General features: G+C 44.6%; 4 protein-coding genes and 1 non-coding gene across 5 annotated transcripts; 1 reads left to right on the top strand and 4 right to left on the bottom strand.

Moving 5' to 3' along the window:
* Window positions 1–5,029: 5,029 nt before the first annotated feature.
* Window positions 5,030–9,498, bottom strand: LOC100836034. The gene is made up of 6 exons (XM_010235535.3): window positions 9,163–9,498; window positions 8,590–8,722; window positions 8,310–8,413; window positions 7,287–7,431; window positions 7,066–7,206; window positions 5,030–6,950 (listed from the first exon to the last, which is right to left on the bottom strand). The coding sequence occupies exons 1-6, from the start codon at window positions 9,201–9,203 to the stop codon at window positions 5,361–5,363; spliced, it is 2,154 nt and encodes a 717-aa protein (XP_010233837.1). The 5' UTR covers window positions 9,204–9,498; the 3' UTR covers window positions 5,030–5,360.
* Window positions 9,499–12,699: 3,201 nt separating this feature from the next.
* LOC100835726 (SNF1-related protein kinase regulatory subunit gamma-like PV42a) lies at window positions 12,700–14,593 on the bottom strand. Its single transcript, XM_010235533.3, has 3 exons — window positions 13,903–14,593; window positions 13,471–13,813; window positions 12,700–13,357 (listed from the first exon to the last, which is right to left on the bottom strand). The coding sequence occupies exons 1-3, from the start codon at window positions 14,547–14,549 to the stop codon at window positions 12,890–12,892; spliced, it is 1,458 nt and encodes a 485-aa protein (XP_010233835.3). The 5' UTR covers window positions 14,550–14,593; the 3' UTR covers window positions 12,700–12,889.
* Window positions 14,594–14,676: 83 nt separating this feature from the next.
* LOC112272111 lies at window positions 14,677–14,800 on the bottom strand. The gene has a single exon (XR_002965808.1). It is a non-coding gene; the product is annotated as a U6atac minor spliceosomal RNA (small nuclear RNA).
* Window positions 14,801–14,976: 176 nt separating this feature from the next.
* Window positions 14,977–20,303, bottom strand: LOC100838925 (protein PECTIC ARABINOGALACTAN SYNTHESIS-RELATED). Its single transcript, XM_003574758.4, has 11 exons — window positions 19,914–20,303; window positions 19,775–19,825; window positions 19,592–19,682; window positions 19,028–19,104; window positions 18,507–18,595; window positions 17,422–17,541; window positions 16,915–17,031; window positions 16,556–16,699; window positions 16,308–16,431; window positions 15,966–16,157; window positions 14,977–15,678 (listed from the first exon to the last, which is right to left on the bottom strand). The coding sequence occupies exons 1-11, from the start codon at window positions 20,253–20,255 to the stop codon at window positions 15,316–15,318; spliced, it is 1,710 nt and encodes a 569-aa protein (XP_003574806.1). The 5' UTR covers window positions 20,256–20,303; the 3' UTR covers window positions 14,977–15,315.
* Window positions 20,304–22,559: 2,256 nt separating this feature from the next.
* LOC100844597 lies at window positions 22,560–26,515 on the top strand. The gene is made up of 2 exons (XM_003575106.3): window positions 22,560–22,926; window positions 25,688–26,515. The coding sequence occupies exons 1-2, from the start codon at window positions 22,759–22,761 to the stop codon at window positions 26,048–26,050; spliced, it is 531 nt and encodes a 176-aa protein (XP_003575154.1). The 5' UTR covers window positions 22,560–22,758; the 3' UTR covers window positions 26,051–26,515.
* The last annotated feature ends 135 nt before the right edge of the window (window positions 26,516–26,650 follow it).

Genomic DNA, 26,650 nt, shown 5'->3' with positions numbered 1-26,650 from the left:
GTAACCTGGCTAGAGCCCCCTCAAGTCCAGATATAACTTTAGTTTTTATAAAGACTTTTGTCATTTGTGTTTTCTTTTCGTTTACTTGGCCTAATCGACTTTGCATAGTTTCTTTTCCGGTGAGAATACGGAGAGATAAATGCCTATAATTTTAGTCTACGCCGAGGCTTTTGTTGTCCATCTTTGTTTTTCGTTATTTAGCAAATCAAATCATTTGCCAATTCTTTTTGCAGTTAGCAATATGATATGTAATTCATTTTGTGATAAAAACATGGAGAAAAAGATTTACAAGTGCCCTACAAAATACATTTATGCATCTTTACAAATACAAAGAGAAGAAAACAAATATTTAAAATTACGTGGATATGTGAGGAATCGAACCCCATCACTCAAAAAATGCATATTTCCCATTGACTATCCCCTCAATTTTTTGATTAAATCAGATAGTTTGATAAAATAAATTATAAGCATTTCTGTAAATAAAATTACAAAGAGAAGGAAAAAAATTAAATTTATACGGAGATGCGACGAATCGAACCCAATCCCTCAAACATGCATATTGAGTATCCCTCAATTGTTTTATATTAGTAAATCAAATAGTCTGATAAAATAAATTGTAAGCACATTCTGTAAATAAAATTGCAAAGAGAAGAAAAAATATTTAAAATTTTATGGAGACGCGAGGCGTTGAACCTGTGTCTCGAACATGCATCATTTGTGCTCTACCAATTGAGCTACATCCCCACAATTCTTTCACCGGACGTAATTTATTTTATTAATTAGTAAATCGGATAATTGCCAAAATAATTCGTTACTAGCGTTTTCACAAAAAATACAAAGAAAAAGACAGAAGTAATTAAATAAACGGGAGATGCGAGGAATCAAACCCCGTCCCTCAAACATGCATAATTTGTGCTCTACCAAACGAGCTACATCCCCTTTATTGGTAAAGCTGCTGTAGAATCATTTTTAACAGTTTGGTAATTACTTTATCAATATAAAATCCAAACAAAACCCGTAGAAACAGAACATGTCACTTCGTCAGCACCAATCAGGAAGAAGATACTTTATTTATATTTTTTCTGTTTCCTAACAAAAGGCTTACATGCTTTGTCATCTCGTTGTTAGGGAACTGTGCAAAAACAGAAAAAGAAAAAACGCAGCCAGCCAGGAAGGCACAGGCCACAGGCAGGGCGCCACAAGGAGAGAAAGAAGGAACTGGCCAAGGAACCGAGAGCTAGCTAGAGCACACATAGTAGTGTAACGACGACCGTTGTCCCTTGTTGCCAATGCCACGCAAACCGTTTGCAGATAACTTAGTCTAGGCTGCCTAGCGAACTCCTCGTGGAAGTAACACAATTTGATGATTCCCTAAAAAAAACAAAATTTGATGATTTATAATGGTAACAAGTAGTCCCTCTAATCCTAAATTCTTGACTCAAATTTGCTCAAATATGGATGTATCTATTATAAAAAAAAGTATCTCGATACATGTAATATTTCAACAACAATTTAGGATCGGAGAGAGTACAATTTTTATCTGATTTTTAGTTGACTTTTGGCCAAGACTCTGACTGTCCATAAAGCGACTGTTTTTCCTCTTTCTTCTTCTTTTTCTTTCATAGCAATTTTTTAAGTAAAAGACAATCTCAACTTGAATTTTTAGATGTTCGGGAAAACACATTTTTGTTCTAGAGTTACACTGAAACACGGATCTTTTAGCCCTATAATTTTCCAATAAATTAATTAATTGAGATGTGTGTTCTACGAATCTGTTGTGCCCCAAGCAACGTTTTTGTTCTTTTACGGATGCCAAGTGATCTTCGGATCGCGCACTAGATCAGAGAATATCCGACTTTATTTTGTTCACCTCCAATTGAACAAGTACTTGCTAATTAGGTGCCATCTAAAGTTAGTTCTCTTATTGATGATTGATGGTAACGTATCCTGTGAATCTCACCTCTACTGTGTATCCATGCATCCGGACGAGCTCAGCCAACGATAAAAATTTCCTTATTGATGGTGTAAGTTTTTACTAACGAGTAGCAAAGAATTGATTTATTTAATTGTGTTCATCAACACACCATCATGTCACGTTGGTGATTTGCGATGAGATCATGGAGAGCAGGAAAAAAGAAACATGTTGGTGATTTGCGATGAGATCATGGAGAGCGGGAAAAAAGAAACATGTTGATGATTTGCCATGACATCATGGAGATCAAATAGATTTTTTTTCACCTTTCTTTTCATTTTCTTTCCATTGTACATTAACATTTTCATTAATATATTTGCGCAGTACGTCTTATGGCCTACTACCTCCGTCCGGATTTATAAGGCCCGTATTGAAATTTGTGCCAAACTTTAATGATGTACCAAATCCATATAGACAAAATGCTGACGTGGAGTTAGAGACAACACCACGTAGGAGCATTGGGAGGCCTCATACAATGCATAGTCTGTTAGAGCAAGATTAATAATATAGCCAGCTGGTGGCTATTAGCCCATATCATGTCATCTATAGCCAATACAATAACCAACATGTATAATACTCCCTCAGTCCGCAAATAAGTGTGCATCTAGGTTTGTCCTAAGTCAAAGATATTAAACTTTGACCAATTTGTATGAAAAACGTATCAACATTTATGAAACTAAATTAGTATCATTAGATCCAATTTGAAATGTATTTTCATAATATACCGATTTGATGTCATATATGTTGCTACACTTTTCAATAATGTTGGTCAAACCTAGAAAAAATTGACTTAGAACAAAACTAGAAGTACACTTATTTGTGGACAGAGAGAGTTGTTAGTTATAAAGATATACTACTTTAATACATATCCCACGTCTCACTCTCACGGGAAGCTTAGGAGCTAACAACCCGCTTCTCTCCTATCTGTTGTTCTCTTTCCTCCAACTCAGCAAAAATATAGTATTTAAATTCTTACAACCAGTCCGCATCACCCTGTTGTTCCTGCTCTTAGATGTTGTCTTTTATTCCACTATATAATGTAAATTGTATATTACGAAAGTTATACAATTAGAAAAATAGGACATTTGAAGTTTCTAAAATATATTTTTTGTAATATAAAACTCACGTTACATTGGTTCAAACATCGATCTAGGGATACGCATAGGCACTGTATACCGGACGGAGGCAGTATGCACTAGATGACATGGCAACAACTTATAGCCAGCAATTGGCTATACCATTATCCTTGAGAGACAATGCATTAGAAGGTGATCTCTTGGCATTCAGATCGCTTTGTTTTTCTAGCCTTAAAACACCTCTTTATTCAGCATCAAAGAAGATGACATAGTTGATCAGAGCCATGGTACTGGATGGAGGATCCACCGCTTGACATTGTTTTCACGATGTGAACATGAAAAACATGAGACAAAACAAATCCACGTCACTTGTTTTCGGACAGAAGGAGTACTAAAATAAAATTTAGAAAAGTGGGAGAAAAAAATACTATTAGATTAAAATGGAGATGCAAGGAATTGAACCCCATGCCTCAAACAAGCATGATTTGCGCTCTACCAATTGAGCTACATCCCCTCAATTATTAATATCAATACAAAATAAATTTTAACAGTTCCCTAATTGCTTTTCCAATATAAAAAATCAGATCAAAACCGGTATAAAGCATGAACGTGTCCCTTTTGTTGGCACCAATCCAGAAGACGATACGTTGCGGGTTTTTTTAATCTGTTTTGTTCAAAAATATGTATACAGGCTTTTATTTGGGAGCCAGGACAAGGAGAACAGGAAGGAACAGGTGAAGCAACCGAGGGCTAGATCGATCGAGTTATGATAACAAAGCACATTTTTGTTCCATATCTCTGCCCCAGCTGTATTTTCCAATCAGTGAAATTGAAATTCTTGTGTTCCAAGAAAGTGATTATCTGTAGATGTGCCCTAGGAAATTCTTGCGTCCCAAGCAGCAGGGCCTAGGTAGTTACGGCGTACTAGGCGGCCGGGGTGCCTTGCATATTTAACCGGAAAGAACTCCAAAATCACTTTCAAAATCATCGACATTCGTCAGAAGACAAATTAAGATCATGCGATGGTGAGTGCAAATGCACGTCATGCAAGTTCTTCATCGTTGCTTTTGCGTGCTGATTTTATCTCTTGGTTAATTTGCATGTTGTTAATTTGGGTATATTTGAATTGCAGGGTCTCCTGCCGCTGTTCCTCCGGGCGGTGGCGAGGCTGGCGGGCTGCGTGGCGAGCCGGCGGCCGGCGGCGGTGGCGGCGACCGTGCTGTACCACGGCGGGGCGCTGCCGAGGGACCCCGCGCTCCAGAGGCTCGTCTGCCGCCGCGGCCTGCTCCACGGCGACAACTACATCTTGAGTTTCGTCGTCGGCGTCATGAGGTCCTTGGGCTAGCTTAGATAGTTCGTCAGCTGTCTGACTCGACTCGAATTTAACATTCCGGCCGGAAGAGAAAAGAAAATGAACATGCGGGATTTTGTCATTTTTTATACTCCAACTGATTGGAATAGTAAGCTTGGAGAAAAGAACAAGATTGAGTGACTGGTTTGGCAGTTGCAAATCAAGAATGTTTGCTTTGCCAGACAAGTCTGTATCGGCGCCGTTTGTGGCGCCGATGGCCACATTTTCTGGCTGTATCGGCGCCGTTTGTGGACTTGGTACTTGGTTGGTAGTACCAGAAATGACTGCAGCAGTTAAGCACTTCAGCCTGTGAAGATGACTATTTTCTGGCTGTCAGCTTACGCCAAAATATTCGTTGTATGTTTTTTTTTTCTTCCAAAAGGAGGTTTGCGGTTTGTCGTCTCGGCCTCACGTTAATGATGCACACAACCATAATGATTCAATTGTAAACATAGTTTGAGCATGTTCAAAAAGTATGTGCAGTAGTGTTATTTTTCTGAACCTTTCGGTGAATCTCTGCAGTGGATTGCACCGTAGACTTTACTGCACCGAATACGCCTCAAAAGCATAAGTTTGACATGCTGGCAAACTCACATGATCCAGAGTTCCAGACATTCTGGTACGAACAAAAAAGTTGGAACAATCGTCACTTCATTATAGCCTCATCAATGGCATCTATACACCGAACAATTAAGCACATGAGTACATCAAACAACCACATGCAAATCAACACAGGAAGTATATTGTATTGTATGGCTATTCCTACCAGTTTGCCCACTCAACCGTTCCTACCAATGCTCCGTCAAGGCACAAAGGGGGCAACGCAAGCAAGCAGACAACAAAGAACAATGGCATGGAGAAAGCATTCAAACTACCTCAGGAGTCCTCTGATCCATGTGACCAGCATCATAAGACAATAATGCTGAAGCCTGAAGAGTGAGACATCGTGGTGGCAGGCAGCTCATGCTTTCTTCAGAGCGCTGATCCGCGCAGCCAGTTCATCGAAATCTGGCATTCTCGGGTGCACATTTCCTCTGGATGTGTCTGGCTGCGAGATGGATCGAGCAGGAGCAGGAGCTTTCGCTTTTGCAACCGGGGAACCAGATTCTGTAGGCAGAGATATAGCTCTTTCTGGAGGATTGGGTGCCCCTTCTCTGTTCGATCGTTCTCCATTGCTGTCAGCAGGTTGATCGTCTCGAGGTCGAGGGGTCCGGGACTTTGTCCTTGTCTTGTGCTCCTCCCTGTCTATGCCTTTCTTGCTGTAGTGCCTCAGAAGCTTATCCATCATCCTTTCTTCGTTGTCATGGCCTCCTTCCCGGGGATGGGCACTCCTGCTCCTGTGTTTCCGATGTGAACCAGGTGCTCGGGGCAGAAGATTGCCAAAATCAATTGCATTGTCATTCTCATCCTCCTCTGTCTGGTAGTCACTACCACTTGCTGATCCATTCTGCCTACTCGCATGTTTTCGCCGCTCATAGTCATCACGGGGACCATTCCTGTTGCTTGAATGCCTTGTTCGGGAACCAGGTGTTTGGTTTGCCATCTTTTCCTCATTAGTCGCTTCATCGTATGGAAAACCATATGCAGGTGGCTTTGTACTTTTCCTTCTGACAGAAACAGGCCGAACTGCATCATCTTCAACCAAACCATCTCTCTGCTGGCCTGTTGCTTCTGAACCAGTATGCCTGTAACCGTTAGCAGCTTGATATGTAGGAGTTTCATGAGCAGATTTCATGTTAGAGTTTGGCTTAACATAAGGAGGCCGCATGTTGACTACCTTCTCTGGCACTTGATGCCTATCTTGCACCGATGGGCTAGACTCTCCTACGTGCCGTGCTCTATTAGACAAACTAATATTATCTTCTTCTGCAGACTTCTCACTCTTTGCCCTGTATGGTTTGGAATAAGGAGGAGGAGGAAGCTTGTTCACTGTTTTACCATTCAAGGTGTTAGCTGAGTCGGTTCCTGGCTTTTCTAGGCCAAGAGTTTTAAGCCCCAGATCAGCATGTCCCCAATAATCATTAGTGTCACCAGCCATGTGTGATCTATGCGCATGGTAGCCATTTCCATCAACCTTTTCAATATTATCTTTCTTTGCAGTTTCCTTTAGTTCTGTGTATGGAGGAACTACTTTCTTGATTTCTCTTTGAAGAGATTTTGCCACGGAAGTCTCCTGTTTCTTTGAGCCATTGAGATCCAGCTCCTCGGCATTCATTAGTTCCCTCCAAGATTGACCACCCTTTTTGTCATCTTTCTTGACCTCCTTTTGACCATTCCTTCGCTTAATGTCCAAAGAAGGCACGCCATTATTCATATGCTTCTTCTCATTAGGTTTATCTGAATAGTTATTCCTGCTTTTCTCGCCAACTTGACCAATACAATCAGGAATCACATGAATATCTTTTGGCTTTACCAGAACTTCCTGCTTCCAGTCAAGCCCTTCAGGTATAGATTTAGATTTTCTTTGAAGCCCAGCAGGCCTATCCACCTTGTGTCCACGCCCTGATGCTTCAACCCCTATGCCATTAAATGAACCCTTCTTCAGAAGTTCCTGATGAAAAAAAAATCACAAGTGAATAACCCCAAATATAATTGGTTAATCATCTTTCAATTAGTTAATAAAAAGGATGGACAAAATGAAATTCAGTAAGTTCACTAAAATATACATGTTTATTTTGAGGTACACCAGATATCTTCCGTTCGAATGCCTTGGTATTAAATGGGAGCTCAAATTCTTCAGCGATGTTTTGCACCATTTGCAATTTCTCATCGTGAGAGAAAGACTTGTCCTGAAGCTTTTGAACAAACTGTTCACAGAAAGGCAAGTTTATCAACATAGGTGCAACAAAAAATAGTTACTCAAACACAAGGGCAGCATCTTATGCACCTCAGAGCTAACAAAAGGTTCAATGGAGGTCCCATATTTCTCCGTGAATATATGTCTGAGCTCACATAGTTCAGGTAAATCAGGAAATCTAGCTGCCGCAAAAATCAGAGTTGACACGGCTTCCAAAGCTTCATGAGGGCATTCACTGTAAATAGACCATCCCAGATTACTTATCAATTACATAATAAACGAATTTACGTAATATTAATTGTATGCGAACAGAATTATTCCCAACTCCTGTAAGAGGTACACATTCCACTGATATAGAAAACATAAAAAAGACTCATCTATCATGAAATTTTGGTAATACATTCTACTCCCTGCTCAGGTTTACAAAGCAAACCCAAACAAAACCAGCAAAAACGAAAAGAAGAAGAAACAAAAGGCTAACTAAACTAGCCAAACCTAAAAGCTTTTTTTTATCTGAGCCAAACCTAAAAGCTAACAGCAAACTAAAAGGCAAAAGCAAACCAAAAGCGAGGCAAAGAAAGCTAAAGCTAAGGCAAAACTACTCTACTCTTGCTTGATTAGCTACATTACTAAATTTGCATCATTTTAGATTCTGGAGTGTGCCATGCATTGTGCAGCCAATGTGCATCCAGAGGAGACAAGCACATGACAGAACTGGAGTATGGCATGCATAATGCAGAAAATGATTCAGGGAGTCAAGTCATTGTTGTTAACTATAAGCAAGAACTTTGAAACATTGCATCATCACGGGCAAGCAAGGAAAAACACAAAGACACACATTTAAAGGGAGCTGTCTTTGGCACAAAAAAAATGGAGATATCTAAGCCATCATACTACATGGATATTTTAGGGTGGAAATCAAAGTCATGACAATTAAGGTGGAGGTTATACACTGTTTCCATTTTTCTTTTCCTAGTTCCTACCATGAACACGCAAACAAATGTAGAGCATGTGTCTGCATTTTAATCAAATGAAGCATATGGCAGTAAAATGATCCAAACCAGAAGTTGCTCACATATCCTTTGGCAATAATCTCATAAGCATCAGAGATACCTCTGTTTCTGCAGATTGTTGAGCTGCTTCACGATGCACTCGCAGTACTGCTCGATCATATCGTAGCAGGATGCTTGGTTCATCTCCACAATGAGCCCTTCCATCTGTAATCCAGAAAACATAATTATCCATCGCATATTAATCCTCATCTCATGCTAAAAACTTGCCAAATTTGGACGATTTGCACCAATTATATCCATCTAGTATTAATAGTCGTAATAGTTACTACTACTAAACAGACAAACAGTGCAAGTTGAGGTGTTGAGTATGCAGGCTGTACCCGTCCGAAAGCGTGCGATTCAAGGCCATTTGTGAGGAGGTCGACGACGTCCTTCTTCAGGAACTTCACCATCGCTTGCTTCTTCTTCCGCACCAGATCCAGCCGGGTCCGGGTGCATTTGATCGCGTGCTTGCTGCATCAGAAAGTAGCACCAAATCCAACGGTCAGAAAAAAAGGGGGAATAATAAGAGGAGCAACGAAATCAAAGCAAATGGAATCCAAATCGAGGATGCAGCAACTTGAGCAAGCAATACAATCCCCCAAAAAACGGAGGATCCGCGACAACCCGTCAAAGAGGCAGGAAAGCTAGACGAACACAAGGAAAGCAGCAGGAGCAGCACGAATCAAGCCCCCGAATCCGGGAAGCTGAAGAGCCAGAGCCGCAACGAACCATAAATCGAACAAATGTCGAAAAAATTGTTCCCCTTCTACTTCGAAAAGCTGAATAAATCACCAACAAAATACTGAGAGTACTCGATTTCCGGCTCGCTCGAATCCAACTTCGAGAACAGCTGGAACTGGAGCTCTCAGGAACCAGAACCGAATCAACAGAAAATAGGAACCCCGTAGTACCATTTGTTGAAGAACTTGGTGTTGAGCAAGCTGTCAAACATCTTCACCTCCCTCTCCTCCTTCCCCGCCGCCGCCTCCTTTCTATTCCTCCTTCGCCTCCCTCCGCTTCAATTAGTAGCGGCCGCCGGGGCAGGGAGAGGAAGCGGCAGTAGCTGCCAATGGTGGCGGCGTCAAGGCGTGAGAAAGGGAGGAGAAAAGGGAAGAAGAAATTGGGGGGAGAGGAGAGACAGACCGTGGTGGGCTGGGGGGAGTGGAGGTGGTGGTGGTGGAGAAGAAAGAGGAGGCACAAATCAATGCTAGCTGTTGCTGAACGCAGGCCAGAAAGGAAAGACAACGGAATTTGACAGAAATTTTTCTTTCTGGAAGAGAAAATGAGAAGACGAAAACAGCTTCTAGACAGACAGAAAGAAAGTAACTTCTATTGGGAATTTATACTCTTGTTTATTGCCCATTTGTGGTCGGTGACCATGTGAATTCCTGCGTGGACTCCATCATCATCTGGATTCTTAAATACCAATTACTAGATTTGTTTACTGTAGATACGTGTGATTTAAATACATTTCTTACTACCGCATGATGCATGGTCAAAATGATTAGTGCTAACATGTAATCCAAATCTAGGGCGCTCTCTCTCCCAAGGATTTAATTAGTGAGCACTTTCTTCTTCCAAAAAAAAGTGACCACTTTATATTTGCTGCCTTCTTCTACTGGTGACCTCCTTTCCCTTCATTTCCCCCTGATTTTTCAAACTTAATTTAGAGCCAAATAAATTACTAGATGGGAATAAAAAAAAGATGCATTTAATCGTAAGCTTCATACACGTACAGCACTCACCAGACTGGAACCCCACGGGTTTAAAATAAAGCGATCCCAACAAACAGCTGTGCGTTACCACCAACATATGCCCGCTTTTGATTGAAGACTTCACATGTAATCCATGATAGGTGGGGAATCTTAATCACACTGCTGATCACAAATTAACAAGGCTGTCAGAGGTGCTAGTACGTACGTGGCATCGTGTCATAGATCATGATCATCTTAATTATCGATCTCCAGCTCACCAGACACAATGCTGACTAAACCTGCCATTCGATCGAGCTCCACTGAAACAGTGCAACGACGATGCTTCTAGGATAAGGATCGCCGTAGAGAGGAAAATTGACAGGATACTTGTCGTCTGTGTGTATTTGGAAATGAACGTTTGATCCGTGTGGTTGATTAAGCTCGATGGCAACTGCAATGGACAGAAGGCAGCATACATATCGATCGACTTGGTTTACTTATGGTTGATTAAGATGCGTGAGATTGAGCAGGTCTAATCGGGTCAGTGTAAGACGACGACCGATGTACAGTTGTAGCAGGTGCAGCAGCAGCTGGCTGGATAAGTGACTTTGAAGGAGGTACAGAGATTGATTCGCAAAGTAAAGTGGAGTTGGTTAGTAAAAATTGATCGCTATTTTAATCGACTGGCTAACCGACGTTATTTTAACGAACCCTGTCAGGACAGGCAGAGCCGGGCGGCGGATGAGAGCCAGGAGAGGAGACTCCGCTGCTGCCAAGATGCTTTGCTGCCGCCGACGCAGGCAGCTGGCGCGGTAATCAAAATACTGACAAATCTGCCAAGAGCTCTGTTTCGTCCGGATAATCATACATTTTCAACCATTTTTTTAAATCATTTTTGTAGATGGATAATCGTGTTTCTGGGCTCTGTCACGACTGCTTGCGTTTGCGTTGCGCACGTCTGCAGCGGAACTGAATATTGGATCGGAGCGGGCGCCGGGCGGGCAATGCGGCAACGGGCCGGAGAGAAGCCAGCCACGGAAGAGAAAGTGGGCAACACGTCACGGCCGCTATTCACGCGCAACGGTCAAATTGCGCCAGGGAAATGATGAGCAGGACCACGCCTGGATAAGGACGAGGAAAGGAAAAGAAAGAAGGCGAGACGCGGTCGCGTGGTACGGTACGGGTGCGCCCACCACACCACGTCGTTGAAAGGTGGTCCACCGCCGCTGAACTGAGAGAGAAACGTCCGAATGCGGTACGGGGGGATTTGGTTTCTGTGGGTGGAGTGCTGGTCCGAACCTGATCCGCGCCGCATCGCCCAGCTCCATACCGTCTCCCCTTTCTCAACACGCGCCAGGCTCTGCCGACAGTGGGCGGTTCCTACCTTCCTTTGGACACCGGCGAGACGGTGATCTCCAACCACCCCCCCTCCCACCTCTCTTCGTCCGCTGCTCCGGCGGCCAGAGGAGGGGGGTGGGCTCTAGTTCTCGTGGAGTGATTCTAATCTCGTCTCCGTCTAGCAGCGTCAGATTGATGAGGTTAGTGCTGTATCGAATAAGGTTGTCTCGATCTCTTTCTCACCACGGCGGCGCTCTCTCGGGCGGCACCGATGGCCTCGTCTGCTCATCGTTCGTTCGGAGCGGTGAAAGCTTTGTTTCGTGCGTCTGCCGGTTGCTGCCTCTCCTGGTGGTGCCGCCAAGTTGGACAAATTGGTGCTGGTGCAAGGTTGGTGGCCCGACGGCGGCAGATTTGGCGCTCTTCCCCGGATACGTCAGACCCAGGTCAGGGTGGGGAATGTCCTCAGCCGACACGCCACATCGTCAAGTGCCTATTTTGCAGGTCTGGTCTTTGGTTCACAACGCCTTCATGGTTATGGCGCTCACCTGGATTTTGGATCGCTGGTATTCTACCTCTTTCTCCGGTGTGCGTCTCGACGGCGCTGGTGATGGAGAGTGATTTCAAGTCTGGCTGTTTGCAAGGACCCCGAGGGACTTTCTAGTGATATTCTTTTATTTGAGGTTTTTCATGCAAACTGTTCCGTCCTAGTCGATCTAGTTGTTTCCGCTTGTATGTGCACATGTGGTACTCTGGTTTATCGGTTAATATAATGTGTGTTTTAAAAAAGAACAGTTATTCCATATTCCTGGGACGAGCAGTCGAGCAGAGCTCACACCTCGCGGTGCGCCGGTTCCGGTTGTGGGTGCGTGGCCCCTTCCCGGTTGCCACTTTTTTTTAAGCAAAACAATGCCGCTTCAACTTTTATCTTTGCTCGTCTCTTCTCTTTCACCGTCGGTCCCAACGCTTCCTCCAAACTTCGTTATTCCTTCTTCCGAAGCTATGTTGATTTTAAAAAAAATAGATCGGGCCGATACTAAATCAATCAAGCGTAGCTCAAAAGAAAAGAAAAAAAACATGCGCAATTGCAAACTTCAGCCCGTTTTCGTGGTGGGCTCGGCCTCGCAACGTATCCCGGCCTCCAGGCCCAGGAAGACAGGAGCGGAGGCAGCCCTGGCCCGCTCCGTGCATCTCCGACAGACACATGCATCCGGAAATCAACGTGGGCCATTGCTGGAAATCAACGTGGTTTCTCTTTTTTTTTTTTAATCCAGGTAATTTTATGTTAGACGATGGTGACTGAGATCCATTCACCAGCAGCAGCAGCACAATATCGTGGATCGTCGGTGTAGCTCGTTCATGTGCTGCCGTGGTTCTCTAGTCCTAGCTGTGACTTTTAAGCTGTAAATTTGCACCCAATGACCCAAATGTCAAAGTTCGAATCAGAAAACCAGGTTAAAACAACAAGCAAAAGATACATCTCGGGTCTCCCTGACATGCTGACATGCGCCCATCCATCGTCCAAACATGATGCTGGGCGTACGTCTCGGGTCTCCCTGATCCTCGCCAAACATTAAAAAAGAAAAGAAAAAAGGACTAGCTCTATAGTCTAGGACGACACAATGTCTTGCAGGCTGTGCAGCTCCTGATCCTCGCCGAGGGCGGCCTCCCTGACGACCCGGAGCACGTCTGTCAGCGAAACCACCCCACGGAGCAATCCTTCTTCCTCATCCACCACCCACAGCCGGTGCACGTGGTTCTCCACCGCCTTCTCCACCACCTCCCCCAGCGTGCTCTCCATCGTGCACGTCACCATCCGCTTCTCTTCCTCACCACCACCCCTGCCTGCCGCGGTGTCGTCTTCATCGTCGGTGTCGTAGCCGTCGTCCGTGGCCTGGGCGCCGCCGTCACCAGCCGCCGCCGAGTCAAGGGGCCTCCTGCCGCCCTCGCGCCGGTACTCCGCCACCTTCTCCTTGAACTCCGTCACGCCGGCCCCCAGCCACGCCCGCAGCCGCGCCACGGGGCAGTCCCGCAGGTCCGTCGCCGAGAACGTCTCCACCACCTTCTTCCCCCTCCCCTGAAACAGAACAACCCAAAATTTTACTCAACTGCTGTTCGACCGTAAGGTGTTTGACCGATTGCGGAACCAGGAAGAAGGCATGGAGGAGTGTTTTTGTTTGTTTTACGCACGTCTTGCAGGACGTAGGCGTCGACGGGGGCGTCGACGACGGGGACGGCGGTGAGCGAGGCGGCGCGCATCGTGCGGACGGCCTCGATGACCGTGGTGCGGCTCGCCACGGCCAGCACGGCCTCGCTGGCGGCGCCGAGGCCCCCGACGGTGCGCGACAGGACGGCGCCCAGCTCGGCGCCGTGGTCGCGCAGGAACCGGACCACGTCCATCTGGGTCACCATCTTGTAAGCCGGCGCCGACTCCACGAGTTCCACGGCCACGATGGTGTCCGGCGCCGAGCTCTCCAGCGGCACCAGCGCCCTGTGCACGCCCTTGCTGAACGTCTCCATGCAGTCCAGCACGCTTCAATTTGCAAGAAAACGGCCATGAGTGAATTTGCCGAGAAGTAAGTAGTACAGATTTACAGGTTTGAGAATTTGGGAATTACGTACCTGGTGTTTGGGTGGAGGGTCCAGAGGGTGAGGCCCTCGAGGGAGTGGCCGATGACGGAGGAGACCGGCACGGCCATGCGGCGGTCGAGGTCGTCGTCTTCGTTGTCTTGGCCGGCCTCGGCGATGTGGATGACGATGTCGAGCATGTTGACCATGCCGATGTAATGCTTGCGGGCGGCGCCGGTGGCCGGGTCGGACTCGACGATCATGGAGCCGCCGGCGCCGATCCAGTGGCCCGGCGGCGCGGCCACGGTGACGGCGGACACGCGGCCGGCCAGGAGCGCGTTGGCCGCGTGCGCCAGCGTCGCCGTGTAGGGGACCTCCACCAGCCGCCGCTTGCCCCGGGCAAGCTCCAGCACCTTGCGCTCCCGGAGCAGGCCGCACAGGCCCGCGCGGGCCTTCTTGTTGCTGCTGTTGTCCCCTTTGTCGCTGCTGCTGCCGTGGAACTCGCCGCGCAGCAATTCTTGCTGCCCATGCTCGTCGCCGAAAACTCTCATCTGCGCCATTGCCAATCTGAGGATGTTTTTTCTGGTAGCGTATACTGGTAGTCTGGTACTGGAGTGAAGAGTGTGTCCGAGGGGAGTTTTTAATGGCTTCCTTCCGAGTGTTCGAGTTGAGGGGGTACGTGGCGACGAGAGACGCTGCATCGGCTGCCTAGCTGCCGTGTGGAAAGCAACGTGGTCTCGGTCTCGCTGAAAGTGCAGGGAGTCACCGAGGATAGTGCGTCATATTTGCAGCAAAGATCTTTCAAAGTAAATTAACCGTGGGAATGGCAAAAAAATTTGGGTAAGATCCGCCGAAGCGGGTAGCCTTAACCGCTATGTGCTAGAGGAAAGTCCGAAGACCGTTCCCGTCCCTGTCAGGGGAGATGCCAACCGTCTCTCCTTTTTACGAACACGCAACGTGGGGCGGCAGCTTCCCTTATAAACCACTCGAAGCGCAGGTGAAGAGGCGAGGTGGGACTAAACTCAGGGTCTCCGCAGCTCAGCTCTCATCCATCCCATTTTTTGACCCCCTGCGCTGCGTGCACTGTAGTAGTAAGACAGCATCTGATAATACCACTGGTACGATCACTTGACAAAATACATTGATTTCACCCCCTTGACAAAATACATTGATTTCACCCCCTTGACAAAAATACATTGATTTCATCTTGCGCCAAGAATGCAATATCTGAATCCAGAAATCCTGCTTCTGGACTGGACACAAGAATCCCATAGGCCATAGAACTGTTTAAGCAGGCGAGGCACTACACCTAATCATCTGGACACATGAACCTTAGATAGCCAGGAGCCCAGGACTACATACTGCTACTGGTACCACCTGAACAAAAATAAAATAGAAATAAAGGAAAATGGAAGCACTAGCTAACTTAGCAATGGTTGTCACTTGTGTACTACTGCTCAGTTTGTTTCAGGCTCTGCACATGCAGGGGGTGAGGGGGTTCTCCCAGATGTCATAGCCTGGAAAGGTCGGCTCGGGGAGGCCGGCGCGGGCTTGGTGCGTGATGACGACATCCTCAGCAAAGGAGGCCCAGCCCATGTAGGGGTCGCCGAGGGACCTGGACATGAGCCCCTTGTCAGGCTTGATGGACTTGAGCCGATGCCGCCCGCTGTAGCGCCGCGCCCCCATGATGAGCTTGGCGAAGTTGCCACCATGCGTCATCACAAAAACGTCAGACTTGAGGCACACCAGGAAGTCCAGCGCTGCGAGGCTCGTCACGTGCTTCCGGAATTGCGCCATCTCTGCCGCCCCCGCCAACTCCTCCTTGGTCACCTGCAACCATTCGGAAAATGGATTGAGCAAAAGTTTGTCTATAGGCAGATGAAGAGCACGAAAGGAATAAGTCCATTTTGCCCTCCTTGACTGTTGTCTGAGACCGGAGGTTGATCACGATGTAAAAAAAGGGCATTCGACACACTTCGACTCGTGATTTCTTGACTCGGGCAATAGTCATAGGGTTGAATCGACTTGATCCAAAAGGAATTTGATGGTAGGTATGCTGCAACGTGTCTGCAAGGGAAGTGAAGAAGCATGGCAGTTGAGTATTGGAAGTCAATTACCAAGTTTGGGAACATGTTCCTGAGGGGAGCCATCCTGTTATTGCCGCCATACACCTGCCCTGATGCAACGTATATCTGTGTTTCCCTTGTGTACCCCAATGCTCGCAGGATCACAGCTATCTCACCAGGCTCAAGGGGGCAACGCCCTTCTTTTCTCTTTTTCAGTGCTAACGGCCATAGGTGAGATCCATTCTGCGTGCAGAAAACATCGAAAGTTGTTATGCGCAAAAAAAAAACACTTGTTAGGATGTTATAGTGTGCACACTTGCACATTTCAAAGCTCGAAGACTTGAACTGACGCCATAATTCAGAACTATTAGAAAAACTGAGATTTGAGATGACCTTATAGCGACGTGGCCATTCTTTCTGTCTATAAGCTGCCATCATTACTTTCTCCTCCCGAGTTCCAGCAAAATCACAAAAGGATAGGCCTACCATTCCTTTCTCATATCTCAGATGAAGGGCCCTTTAGAAGAAGTGGAACAATTACTTGATCATGAAAAAACATTTCCTTGCTTACAAAAAAAAAACGCTTCCTTCAAAATAATGAAGTCCAACAGGTTGACCAGAAGAGATTCACTGTAGCTTACATGTATGGGTTTCCGCTGCCAGTTCGGTTCCTCATCATCGTTGCCAGCTTATCAGCCATTTCTTCAATATGAGGTAGGAACTTCAGCGCATGATAATTCACTCTGCATCTTAAACGGTTAATCTCCATCGGAACATTGTCATACCTGAAATTGAATGTTCGCATTATGTTTTTTTGTACTGCTCCATGCAGAATGAAGATTTGGTGCAATGTAACTTTTACAGCACAAATTGCATAAAAATGAAAAAAAAAACAATGTCCTCTTACATTAGCATGGAAGCAGATTGGACATTTTGGGTTAAGAAAAAGAATCTATGAATAATTGCCACAGCATATAGTTGCATTCAGTTGTGGACTTACCCCAACCTGTCGACGAATGGCTTAATAGACATTATTGTTTTCTCTTTGATCCTTGGAAGTACATTATCAATGTAAAACTGCGCAGATGCATACTTTGGGATGTTCTTCACAGTACGCCTGTCATAGACCACATTGCAATACAGTTAAAAGCAGAATATTGAACACAATGAAGTCATTTGATCTCAAAGACTCCCTATACTGTATAAGCGTCTTTTAAATTCCAAAAGCGAGGGAATAGGAAAAGCGTAGGATTGCAATGTCACGCCTTGTTGCATCCTATTGGATCGATTACACCATAGTAAAATCCATATGAATTTTTTTCAAGATGTATGAGTCAAAGGAAATTTCCTATGTAATAGGGTGCAAATTATCTCCTAGGAAAAATCTGTATGTACTACAAACAAACAAGATTACAATCCTCCAAAATTACTATGAAAATCCTTTGAATTAAAACATAAAACAGCTCCGAGACTTAAGGCAAGGGGTAAGTGAAAATATATAACCTACTTTATGCTGGTGAAGAGCTCATCTTTTTCAGCGAACCAGTCAGGGATGTCTCGGATAATGCGTACGTCATCCTTCAAATAGTTTATGAAATGATCCACATCAAATATATCTTCAAATTTCCTGCAGAGAATAAAATGTTCATAACAAACCTACATAATGATGTCAAACACAATGTATTTAAAAGGAGTTCAAATCAGGTGAGGCTGCAACTAAGAGAATCATGACTCTACGTTATATCACATATAACTATATCAGTTAGTTTAGCATTCAACAACGAGTGTGAAACTAAAAAACTTTAGACCTGCTAAACATGATATAAGAAACTTTCCTGCTTGTAAAATTCATACTACAAGAACTTAAAATGTTCTAAAATGACTTCAATATGCAGTATTAATCTTCATGTGGTAGTTCTTTTAGTAGTCACTACTTTACTACTAAAGCATCCGATGACAGCAAATGATCAGTATCCCATGGATAAGCATGAAGGACGGAATGGAAAATCTTGGAGGCACTTATTTTGAATATTCCTATTGTAGTATGTCAAGAAAAATATATTTTAGAGCCTAATACCCAAGACCAGAAGTATATTGGAGTCACATGTATGCAGAAATTACGATAGAATAACCATAGTTCATTTTTGTAACACTCTGTTGAACATTATTCCGAGTTAACAGACAGCGTCATTAAAGTTTCAAAGTGAATTTTCTTTTCTTCATCACTCTTATACAGATCTGAGTTGGTGGCAGTCCATTGCATAAATTGTCACCCATTCTATGTAGTAGACATATACATATATCACGATCTTTTTATTAGTTCAGTCGATTGATGTATATTTTGAGATGATTTTTATTTTGCACAGAGTTAAGGACATATATCACGATCTTTTTATTAGTTCAGTCGATTGATGTATATTTTGAGATGATTTTTTTATTTTGCACAGAGTTAAGGACTGGTTGTTAAACAACTCATGCAATTGGAAAAAACGCGCAAGCATTTAACTAGTGTATCATAAAACAACTAATTAAAAACCACTACACCAGCAGGGAAATTGGCAAGTAGAAGTTAGAGCATTAAAGAGCACTTACGTTTGGTCTTTCCATATCTGGTCCTGCTTTAGAACTGGCAAAATAAGTGTTGTATCCATTATCTTAGCAATTGCAACAGCATTACATATCTGACAAGGTACACAATATAAGAAATTAACAGATAGGTATCTGGAAAAATACTAATAGCAATGTCATTTTAGGAAAATAATTTCCAGCATCCACTACTCAAGAATTTGGTGTGATCCTCTTGAGCAGGTATTTCAATAGTATTAAATGACAGGAGAATCTATTTTGTTCTTAAATCAGTTATAGGAGAGTAAGAGATCATGACAAACATATACTGTCAAAAGAAATTACTAGATTATACTGACGCTGTAATTATGCTTTAGCAACAACCACCCTCATAGGAAAAAAAATATCAGGTAAAAAGATTCAGACACACCAGGAGGTGACAACAGCTCAATGCTCATGGAGAAAAAACTATCGAACCATTTTAGTAAATATTTAGCACTCACACAAAATAAGAAGGAAGACTGAGAAAAACAGAAGTGCATACATACAGCTATACGTTGCTGGTTTAGTCCACCTTCAGCGTGAATAAAAATATACCCAGAGGTTTCGTTCTCAGGTCGCACGTCTGCATGTTATATACCATCATCAGGGACTGGTCATGAAAGTAAAGAAATGTTTGATAATGCTTGCAGGCTCAAGTTGATGTGCAGAAGAGAGGGTGCGCATCTCTTACACTAGCTGAAGGGTCCTTTCTTGCAGGGGAATGCTATGGTTCTAAGTGGTATATAATATTGCTAGACGATGAAGATTTAATAGGCACTGGCATGCAGCTTACATAGGAAGTATTCTATCTGACTCATATTGCTTATTACGAAACTCTATGAATGAGAACCACCAACAGCGTTACAATTCTATCCCCACCTCCTGTTGGAAATATTTCATCATTGCTTATTGACATGGATTAAGTTCGCCAAATGCTATTTGCAAGTGACCTTGCAGTAACTGAGTAACAGCAACACTAATACTACACACTCCTTTCCGGCAAAGGCATTCGTGAATGATGCAACATATCTACATTTTTGTCTTTCAAGCAATGTCAATGCTGGACTTGCCTGAGGGCTCATCGCTTCGACGCTCTGCACAGGGCTTCCAGGACGTGGTGGCAGCACGCGGGTTCTCCCACAACGAGAGGGGTTCCTTAGTCTGCACCGAAAACAATATAATTCCTCAGAGACAAAAGTTCCCCACGCCAACCCAAGTCACCAAAATGCTTGCTGAGATCAAGAGCACTTCACCTGAGGGCAGTGCAGCGTGATCCCCTCCTTCTGGCACAAGTACGGGGTGTTCTAGGATACGAAAAGAATATGTAAGTGGTATATTGGGATTCCAATTAATTTGAATGGCATTGGAAGAAGGAGGTGGCCGGGAACTCACGAGGCGGGACCAGGGGGACGGCGCGGAGAAGAGGACCGCGAGCAGGAGTAAGGCGAGGACGGCGAGCAAGATCCGGTAGGAGAGGGAGGCGGTGGGGGCCCTTGGATCCTCGAGTGCGATGAGAGAGCGGAAGGGAGAAGGGAGGAGCTGCTTGTGGTGATGGTGGTGGTGAGGGAGGAGAGGGGAGGAGCGGTGAGCGTCCTTGCCGTCGTCGTCGCGGCCGCGGGCGGTGGAGGCGGCGGAGAACGGGGAGGAGGAGGCGGAGGCGTCGGAGTCGCGCTTGGCTGGGGAGTTGGACGCGCGGGCCGCCGCCGCCACCGTCGAGTGCCGCAGCTCCGCCATGGCCGCTGTCAGCGACCGGGGTGCGGGACGGGAGTGGGAGTGTGCCGGTTTTTCAGGTTGGGGTACAGGTGGCCATCGGGCTGGCCCAGCCCGGCACGGGCACGGGCACGTCTAAGGTTAACCGGGCTGGCCCGGGCGCAGCCCGGTGAAGCCCGACATTAAAGGTGCCGGGCTAGGCCTGAAATCTCCCCTTCCAGACCCAGGCACGGCACCGAGCCAGGCCGTGCCGGCTTGGGCCCGTTAAGGCCCGGCTGGGTCAGCAAGGCCCAGCAAGCCCACTCAGTCAAATGTATAAAAAATTAAAAATACATGGGATAAGCCAAAACTGAGGAGTTAATGTACCAAAAGTAGTTTTTTTTAGCCAAATGGACCAAAGGTAGTTGATATGATGGGTCAAATGTAAAATTAAATGGACCAAATTTTTTAGAGTTTATGGGCTATATCTTAAAAAAAAGTTAAACTGGCCAGCCCGAAGGCCTGAGGCTGATGCCCAAGCTCGGCACAGGCGAGGCCTCGGGCCGAGCCGATTAATTTTGTGTCAGGCTGAGCGCAAAATGGGCCAACCCCGATGGGCTTGCTGGCTTTTTGAAATGGCCCGACCTGATAGCCACCTATAAGTTGGGGAAAATATTTACCCAAAACCAAACTAAAAGTTACCATGAGGACCACCTTTAAAAATTCTCAAAACAATAGTTTTCAAAATAATAAATCTAAAAAAGTAATTATATTTGAAAGATAAACTTAAGTAAAGTGTAAAAATGCTAAATTCGAATTCATGTTTATCCGCGAGATATCTGAAAAACGCATTCTTACCTTGTAGATGAATTTGAGTTTTGGTATGAAGTTTTATATGCTTATAACATCACCTTGCAAATATGCTTCATATCTCGAGAATATTTGGGAACTTTGGGTTTGTTTGGTTCTTATCTAAAACTCTAATTTGTCTTCCCAAAATTCATTTTTCAATCAAATTAAGTTCAAATTCCTGGGAAAATTATTCTAAGAAATGTATACATTTGTGTATACATATATCTTCTATGAATGATTATTATGTGAACTGTATTTCCCCCAAAAAAATATCAGTATTATTGGTAGATATCACTGGTAGCCGTGATTGTTACATGAAAGTGTGTGCATCCGGTTATTCCCGTTTGATTAATACAATTTTGGTAAATACTTTTTGTACTTGGTAAATATAAAATATAATTCGGTTTCGATAATAAATAATCAAAGCTGTGACAATTTTTCAAACAACATGCAACACATAATTTTTTGCGACCACTTTAATGTAAACTGAGAGTCCTTTTGGTTATCTCATGACCGCGAAGCGGTTCACTTGCTAAGATGAAGATCCCGAAAAACATAGAATAGTCGAACTAAAAATTAGAGGAAATAACACCCAACGTTCATAAACTTTGTAGGCGTGAACAGTTTAGTACATAAACTTGCAAATCATGCATTTGTCATCTTAAACTAGGTAGACGGGAACACGTTTTCTTTATGTCAAATCCGCCATGTTCTAGCTCACAAGGCCATTAAAAAAGTTCATAGGGGGTTTCTTGCAAACTTGTTGCTCTAAATATTTCCAAACAACCTCCTAAAGCTTTCCATTCTTTTCCTTGCGTCCAGTCTTCTGTCGCCTTTATTTCTCCATCTCAATTATTTTAATTTCCCGTTCTTATCCAAATCTGCAAGCTAGCCCACGACATTGACGAGCTCATGAAATGACAATGAAGAAACTTGCCAACCTTCTTTTGCAAAAAATGTATGGTTGGGACTCTTGGACGCACTACAAACGTTTGGATCTCTAAGGTTAGCGACTTGGGAAAAATTGAAAAAACTTCGAAAGGTTATCTTGAAAATTCTAAAGTTTCTAGAAATTCACCTCATAACTTTCCTAATAGTCATGTTAGCCACCACGTGGCACATTTGAGCTCTAAAAACGTGATTTAGATTGAAGTTGTTCCAGCTTGCCAAGCTTAGAGTGTCCAATGCACGATTTACAACTTAACAGACTAAACTGTATCACTAAACTGTTCCCACACGCCAATTTTATGGATCTTGCGATTTCGTCTAAAATTTGCCCAATATTAAAAAAGATACTACTACCTCCGTTTCATATTACTTGTCAATTTGTCTAGACTAGCACGTACCTACACAATGAATGCGTTTAGATACATGCGTATATAGAAAAAGTTGTGACAAACAATATGGATTTTATCAATCCCGCAAAATACAGCAAAAACGGGAAGCATCCTGTTTGTTTGGTGCGTGTATTTTTCAGTAAACCGAATACGCAGCCGCCCGGCCCGACTGCCCGAGGCGACACGCACACCTGGAAGCATCTGGAGGCGTGGCACCGCAGCCGCAGCCAGCCAGAACAGCCGTCGCCCGAACTGACCAGCCGTCACCCCGCGACACCAACGCACCTGGCGGCGGAGCGCCGACGAGAGCGGGCGGGCGGTCGATCGGGAGGGCAGGCGAGATCGAGGAGGCGCTGCCGATGGACCCGTCCGACGTCGAGATGGAGGAGTCCGCGGAGCATCCGCCCCAGCCAACAACGCCGCCGCCGCCGCAGCCTCAGCCGGCGGCCACGGGAGAAGGGTGGAGCATGCTGACCCGCGCCCGTGCGCTTCTCCAGGAGGGCCAGCCGTCCCTCGCTCTGCAGGCGGTGAGAACTCTCTGCTCTCTATCCCCTCTTCCGTATTCCGTCCTGCCCCTCCATTTCGTCCGTGTTTCGTCGCGCCTCGAACCCTCGTCGGCTCGTCGTGCGCGCCTGAGCGAGAAATTCGCGACGCGCATCTTGCCCGTCGATGTTTGATCGCTCGATTAGATGAACGCGGTGGGCTTTCTCCGATTCAATTTCGCTTTGGACCATCTTCGCCAGTTCGCCGTGGTCGTAATCTACCGTGGGATTTCGCCGCAGAGGGAAAATGGAGTTTGGGTGGAGTGATCCGTCCTAGGTCTTAGGGTGCTAGGCGTCTAGGCCTTGAGGTTTAGGATTCGTTAGGTTAGGTATGTCATGATTCGTTCTAGAAGATGTATTAGGTGCTTGGGTACGATGGTGCCTCCCCTACCTTTGCACCTGTTCCCTTCGGCTATGCCTATTTCTTAGGCTAGCAATAACTGTTCTCATGTTTCTACTGTTTGGGAGTAAAAGAGAGGAAGATTCTGAATCTGAGGTGATGCCCACACAGGGATATGAATGGTTCCACTATGTCTAGTGCTCATAGGCTTGTACATTCGTCACAATTAGTATTTCAGCTTGTTCTGTACCAATGAATTTCCATCAGCCTGCTGAGTAAGCTCTAAGGATGATGTGGAAAAACGCATGAGGAATGGCCATGCAAAGTGGGGGAGTTCAATGTAAACATTGTAGCCTGACAAATCTATTTTGATCAATGTTGAGATGGCATATCAGATTTTCATTACCATGCCAGAGTGTAGATTTAAGTGTGGTCGGAGTTGTCGGATTTGCTCATGCAGTTATACTAGTTTTTAATAATTTATCTGTGAAGATTATGAGTTTACCGCACAATTGTGCAGCTAGATCTACTAGTTTTATAGGAAGTAATTGTTAGAGCCAGCTTCGTGCACTATCTTCTGTAGGAAGTAATTGTTAGAGCTAGATTTGTGCACTATCTTGTTCTGATGTTATTATTAGAGTTCGTGACCAGCACAATTTCCTCTCCCCCCCCCCACGCCCCCCCCCCCCCCTTAATTACTCAGGGATTTGCTTACCTTTTTTTCTTTCTATTTTTGGTGTTGCGGAGGTTCAAAGATATTAATTCTTTGGTCGAGGTGGGGAATGGGGATGGCTGAGAGCCTGCCTTTTAGTATATTTATAAATATTGTTGCCTAAGGAGGGTTCTGCGAATTCGTATTTTCTGAGAATGATTTAATGAACAGTTGAACACCAATTTACCACCCAAAGCATGGCGTACAACTTCAGCCAAGCGTCTTTGAGCTTTGTTAATGATGATTATCCACCCTCGTCAGGTGTGCTTTGTTTGTTTTGTGAAATGTGTATCGGCGATGTGCAAACTATTGAGCCTTTGTGAGGCCACACTGGCAAAGATAAAATTCAGTGCTTAACATGTAGAGAAGTGCTAAACTGAAGAATAGAGTTAATCTAACTTTTATGCAGGGTGTCTTGAGTACTCATGAGTAAGTGGTGCCATGGCTTATATATGCAATTTGCATTTGGTGGTACTTAGTTTGATAATCACAGAATGACCATTTGAACCATATGTAGTTGGTCAAAGGGAAGTTAAAAAATATGAATACAAAAGATAGATATGAGAAGAAAGTCAATAAATTTGGATTTGCTACCTTGGGGAAAGCATCAAATCGATGGTACTAATTTAGGACAGGATAGTAAAAACAAAACCTTACTAAATATGCATTATACTGTAGTATGCACTATGCAGCATAGCATTGGGACATTTGTGCCATTTTTGCATTGAGCAAATATCATTTCCTACCGGATGTGTGGGATGGACCTTTTCTTAGATGATCCAAATGGGAAGCGTGTGATCTTTGTCAGGATCGGAGTACTGGGATTCCTACATAATGTCCTTCCCATCTGTAGTGCTGTAATGCTTATTGGCATTTCCTTTTTCTTTATACGTAAGTGAAATTGACTGTTGATGCCACCGCCAATCAACATGCGCAAATTGCACTTATGGCTGCTTTCTTATTGTGTTTCTTCCGTTCCTCTGTATGGAGTCACTCCCAACTGCAAACCGGATAGGGTAGCAGCAATGGTGGCAAGGAGGAGCCATAAGGAAGATAAGAAATAGCGAACATGGGAAGGAGGAGAACTGAGCGTCACTCAGTTGGCTAGAGGTGCGAGTGCGAGTGCGCGGTCAGCCCACCTGGGTTCAAGGCCTGGTCTCCATGGGGCGTCTCATACCCTTATGGTTGTTTCTTCTAATTAAAAATTAAAAATGCCACAGGTGCTAGTGCCTGTTGGTTGAGTTCTTTTTTAGAACCAGGGAATGGGCAGATATGGAGGCTAAGGGAGGGGCAAGATGGTGAAAATTGACTGCCGTTTGAGACTTTGTGCATATTGTCATAAGGGCTAACAGAGGACGGAATAAGTGTTATTTTTGCAAAGGCACACAAATGAATGACATTTTGTCAAAGGTCACTTCACTTGGTGGTACAAGGTCAATTTTACCTAAATTTAGGTGCATCATGAATTGAGTGAATATTCATGAGGTTTGCAATCGGGTCTTGACTTGTATACTTATTGAAAATAATGTTCTCTGCGAGATGGTAATATAAGAAGCTTTCAAACTGGTACTGTTGCTTGGTTGTGGTTTATTTGTATGAGTCCTTTGCTAGTTACTTCACATGAAATTTCACTTTTCCTAGTTCTGTTAAGGAATTAAATTCATTTCCTTTATTAATTTGCAACAATTATGCAGATACTCTTGGCCATAAGATCCCAAGGTGGTGAACTGGCTCTCATGCAGACGCTGAACCGTGCACGTGAACTCTACAGGCAGAGATCGCAGCCCAGTCCTAATGTTGACGAGCTCACTTCTTTGCTCGCCCAATGTGCCATAGCAGAGGCTCAGTCATCAAGCACCAATCCGCAAGCATCTGGTTCTGACCCTATCGCGATGTTGGATTCTGATGAGGCCTGCATACTTGCTGAGTGTGGAAGGAAGCAGATTATCTTGGATGCCTTCAACGACGGCAGCAGCTTCATTTGCTTGAAATGTGGTGGGCTATTTAGCACGTCACGAAAAGATGAGCACTTGGCCTACTGGTGTGGGGCTGCATGATCCTGGTGATAACTTCTTGCTACTGTATATCGGTGGTTGCCCCAGACGTTGGTCATGATGCCGGTGATATTTGTAAAACCCGCTCTCTTTTCCGATTACCGTATCTTTACGAAGATGCCAGAGATACATATTCTGTTCACTGGAGAAAATACATAGCCAATGCAGAGCATTATGAACTAAAGTCACCGCTTCCTTGTATTGTACTGTGGTCTTATGGCGCCTTTTTGGTGGCGGTAAATCTAGCTATGATGTGGCATTGTCCTTGGTTATTCTCTCAAGGTGTCATCAAATCCTCATAGTTTGGTGAGGACAATTTTTTGCGTTCATCATTTGCTAACTGATGATGTGTCCCTTTTAGCTATGATTTGCTGATTCAAACACCCCTAGGTGGTATCCATGAGCAGATCTGTAAGATACGCCAATGTTGTCACTACCTGCTACCGTACTTTTAGTATGGTTTCTTTATGTTTCAGTTTCTCTTTACCAATTCATGCTTTCATCGGGTGCCCAATCCATGCTTCTTTTATATTTTTCCTGACATAAGCATTTTTAAGTTCTGTGTTGAAGTGGGCTCGGGTAAGCTCTAAATACTCTAGGGCT

This window comes from Brachypodium distachyon, chromosome 3 (genome assembly GCF_000005505.3).
Source record: "Brachypodium distachyon strain Bd21 chromosome 3, Brachypodium_distachyon_v3.0, whole genome shotgun sequence".
NCBI lineage: Eukaryota > Viridiplantae > Streptophyta > Magnoliopsida > Poales > Poaceae > Brachypodium > Brachypodium distachyon.
The sequence above is the reverse complement of the archived record's forward strand: the minus strand, read 5'-3'. Positions and strand labels throughout refer to the sequence as shown.

Bases quoted from the DNA above. Each gene is read 5' to 3' on its own strand.
- LOC100844597 (XM_003575106.3), top strand. From the start codon at position 22,759: ATGGACCCGTCCGACGTCGAGATGGAGGAGTCCGCGGAGCATCCGCCC. The intron at 22,927-25,687 runs GTGAGAACTCTC...ACAATTATGCAG, and splicing joins CGTCCCTCGCTCTGCAGGCG to ATACTCTTGGCCATAAGATC.
- LOC100836034 (XM_010235535.3), bottom strand. From the start codon at position 9,203: ATGTTTGACAGCTTGCTCAACACCAAGTTCTTCAACAAATG. The intron at 7,432-8,309 runs GTATCTCTGATG...GTCTATTTACAG, and splicing joins AACAATCTGCAGAAACAGAG to TGAATGCCCTCATGAAGCTT. The intron at 7,207-7,286 runs GTGCATAAGATG...TTCTGTGAACAG, and splicing joins AACCTTTTGTTAGCTCTGAG to TTTGTTCAAAAGCTTCAGGA.
- LOC100838925 (XM_003574758.4), bottom strand. From the start codon at position 20,255: ATGGCGGAGCTGCGGCACTCGACGGTGGCGGCGGCGGCCCGCGCGTCC. The intron at 16,432-16,555 runs GTAAGCTACAGT...CTTCTTCTAAAG, and splicing joins GGCAGCGGAAACCCATACAT to GGCCCTTCATCTGAGATATG. The intron at 15,679-15,965 runs GTAATTGACTTC...GAATGGTTGCAG, and splicing joins GGAACATGTTCCCAAACTTG to GTGACCAAGGAGGAGTTGGC.
- LOC100835726 (XM_010235533.3), bottom strand. From the start codon at position 14,549: ATGCAGCGTCTCTCGTCGCCACGTACCCCCTCAACTCGAACACTCGGA. The intron at 13,814-13,902 runs GTACGTAATTCC...TGCAAATTGAAG, and splicing joins ACCCTCCACCCAAACACCAG to CGTGCTGGACTGCATGGAGA. The intron at 13,358-13,470 runs GTGCGTAAAACA...GTTCTGTTTCAG, and splicing joins ACGCCTACGTCCTGCAAGAC to GGGAGGGGGAAGAAGGTGGT.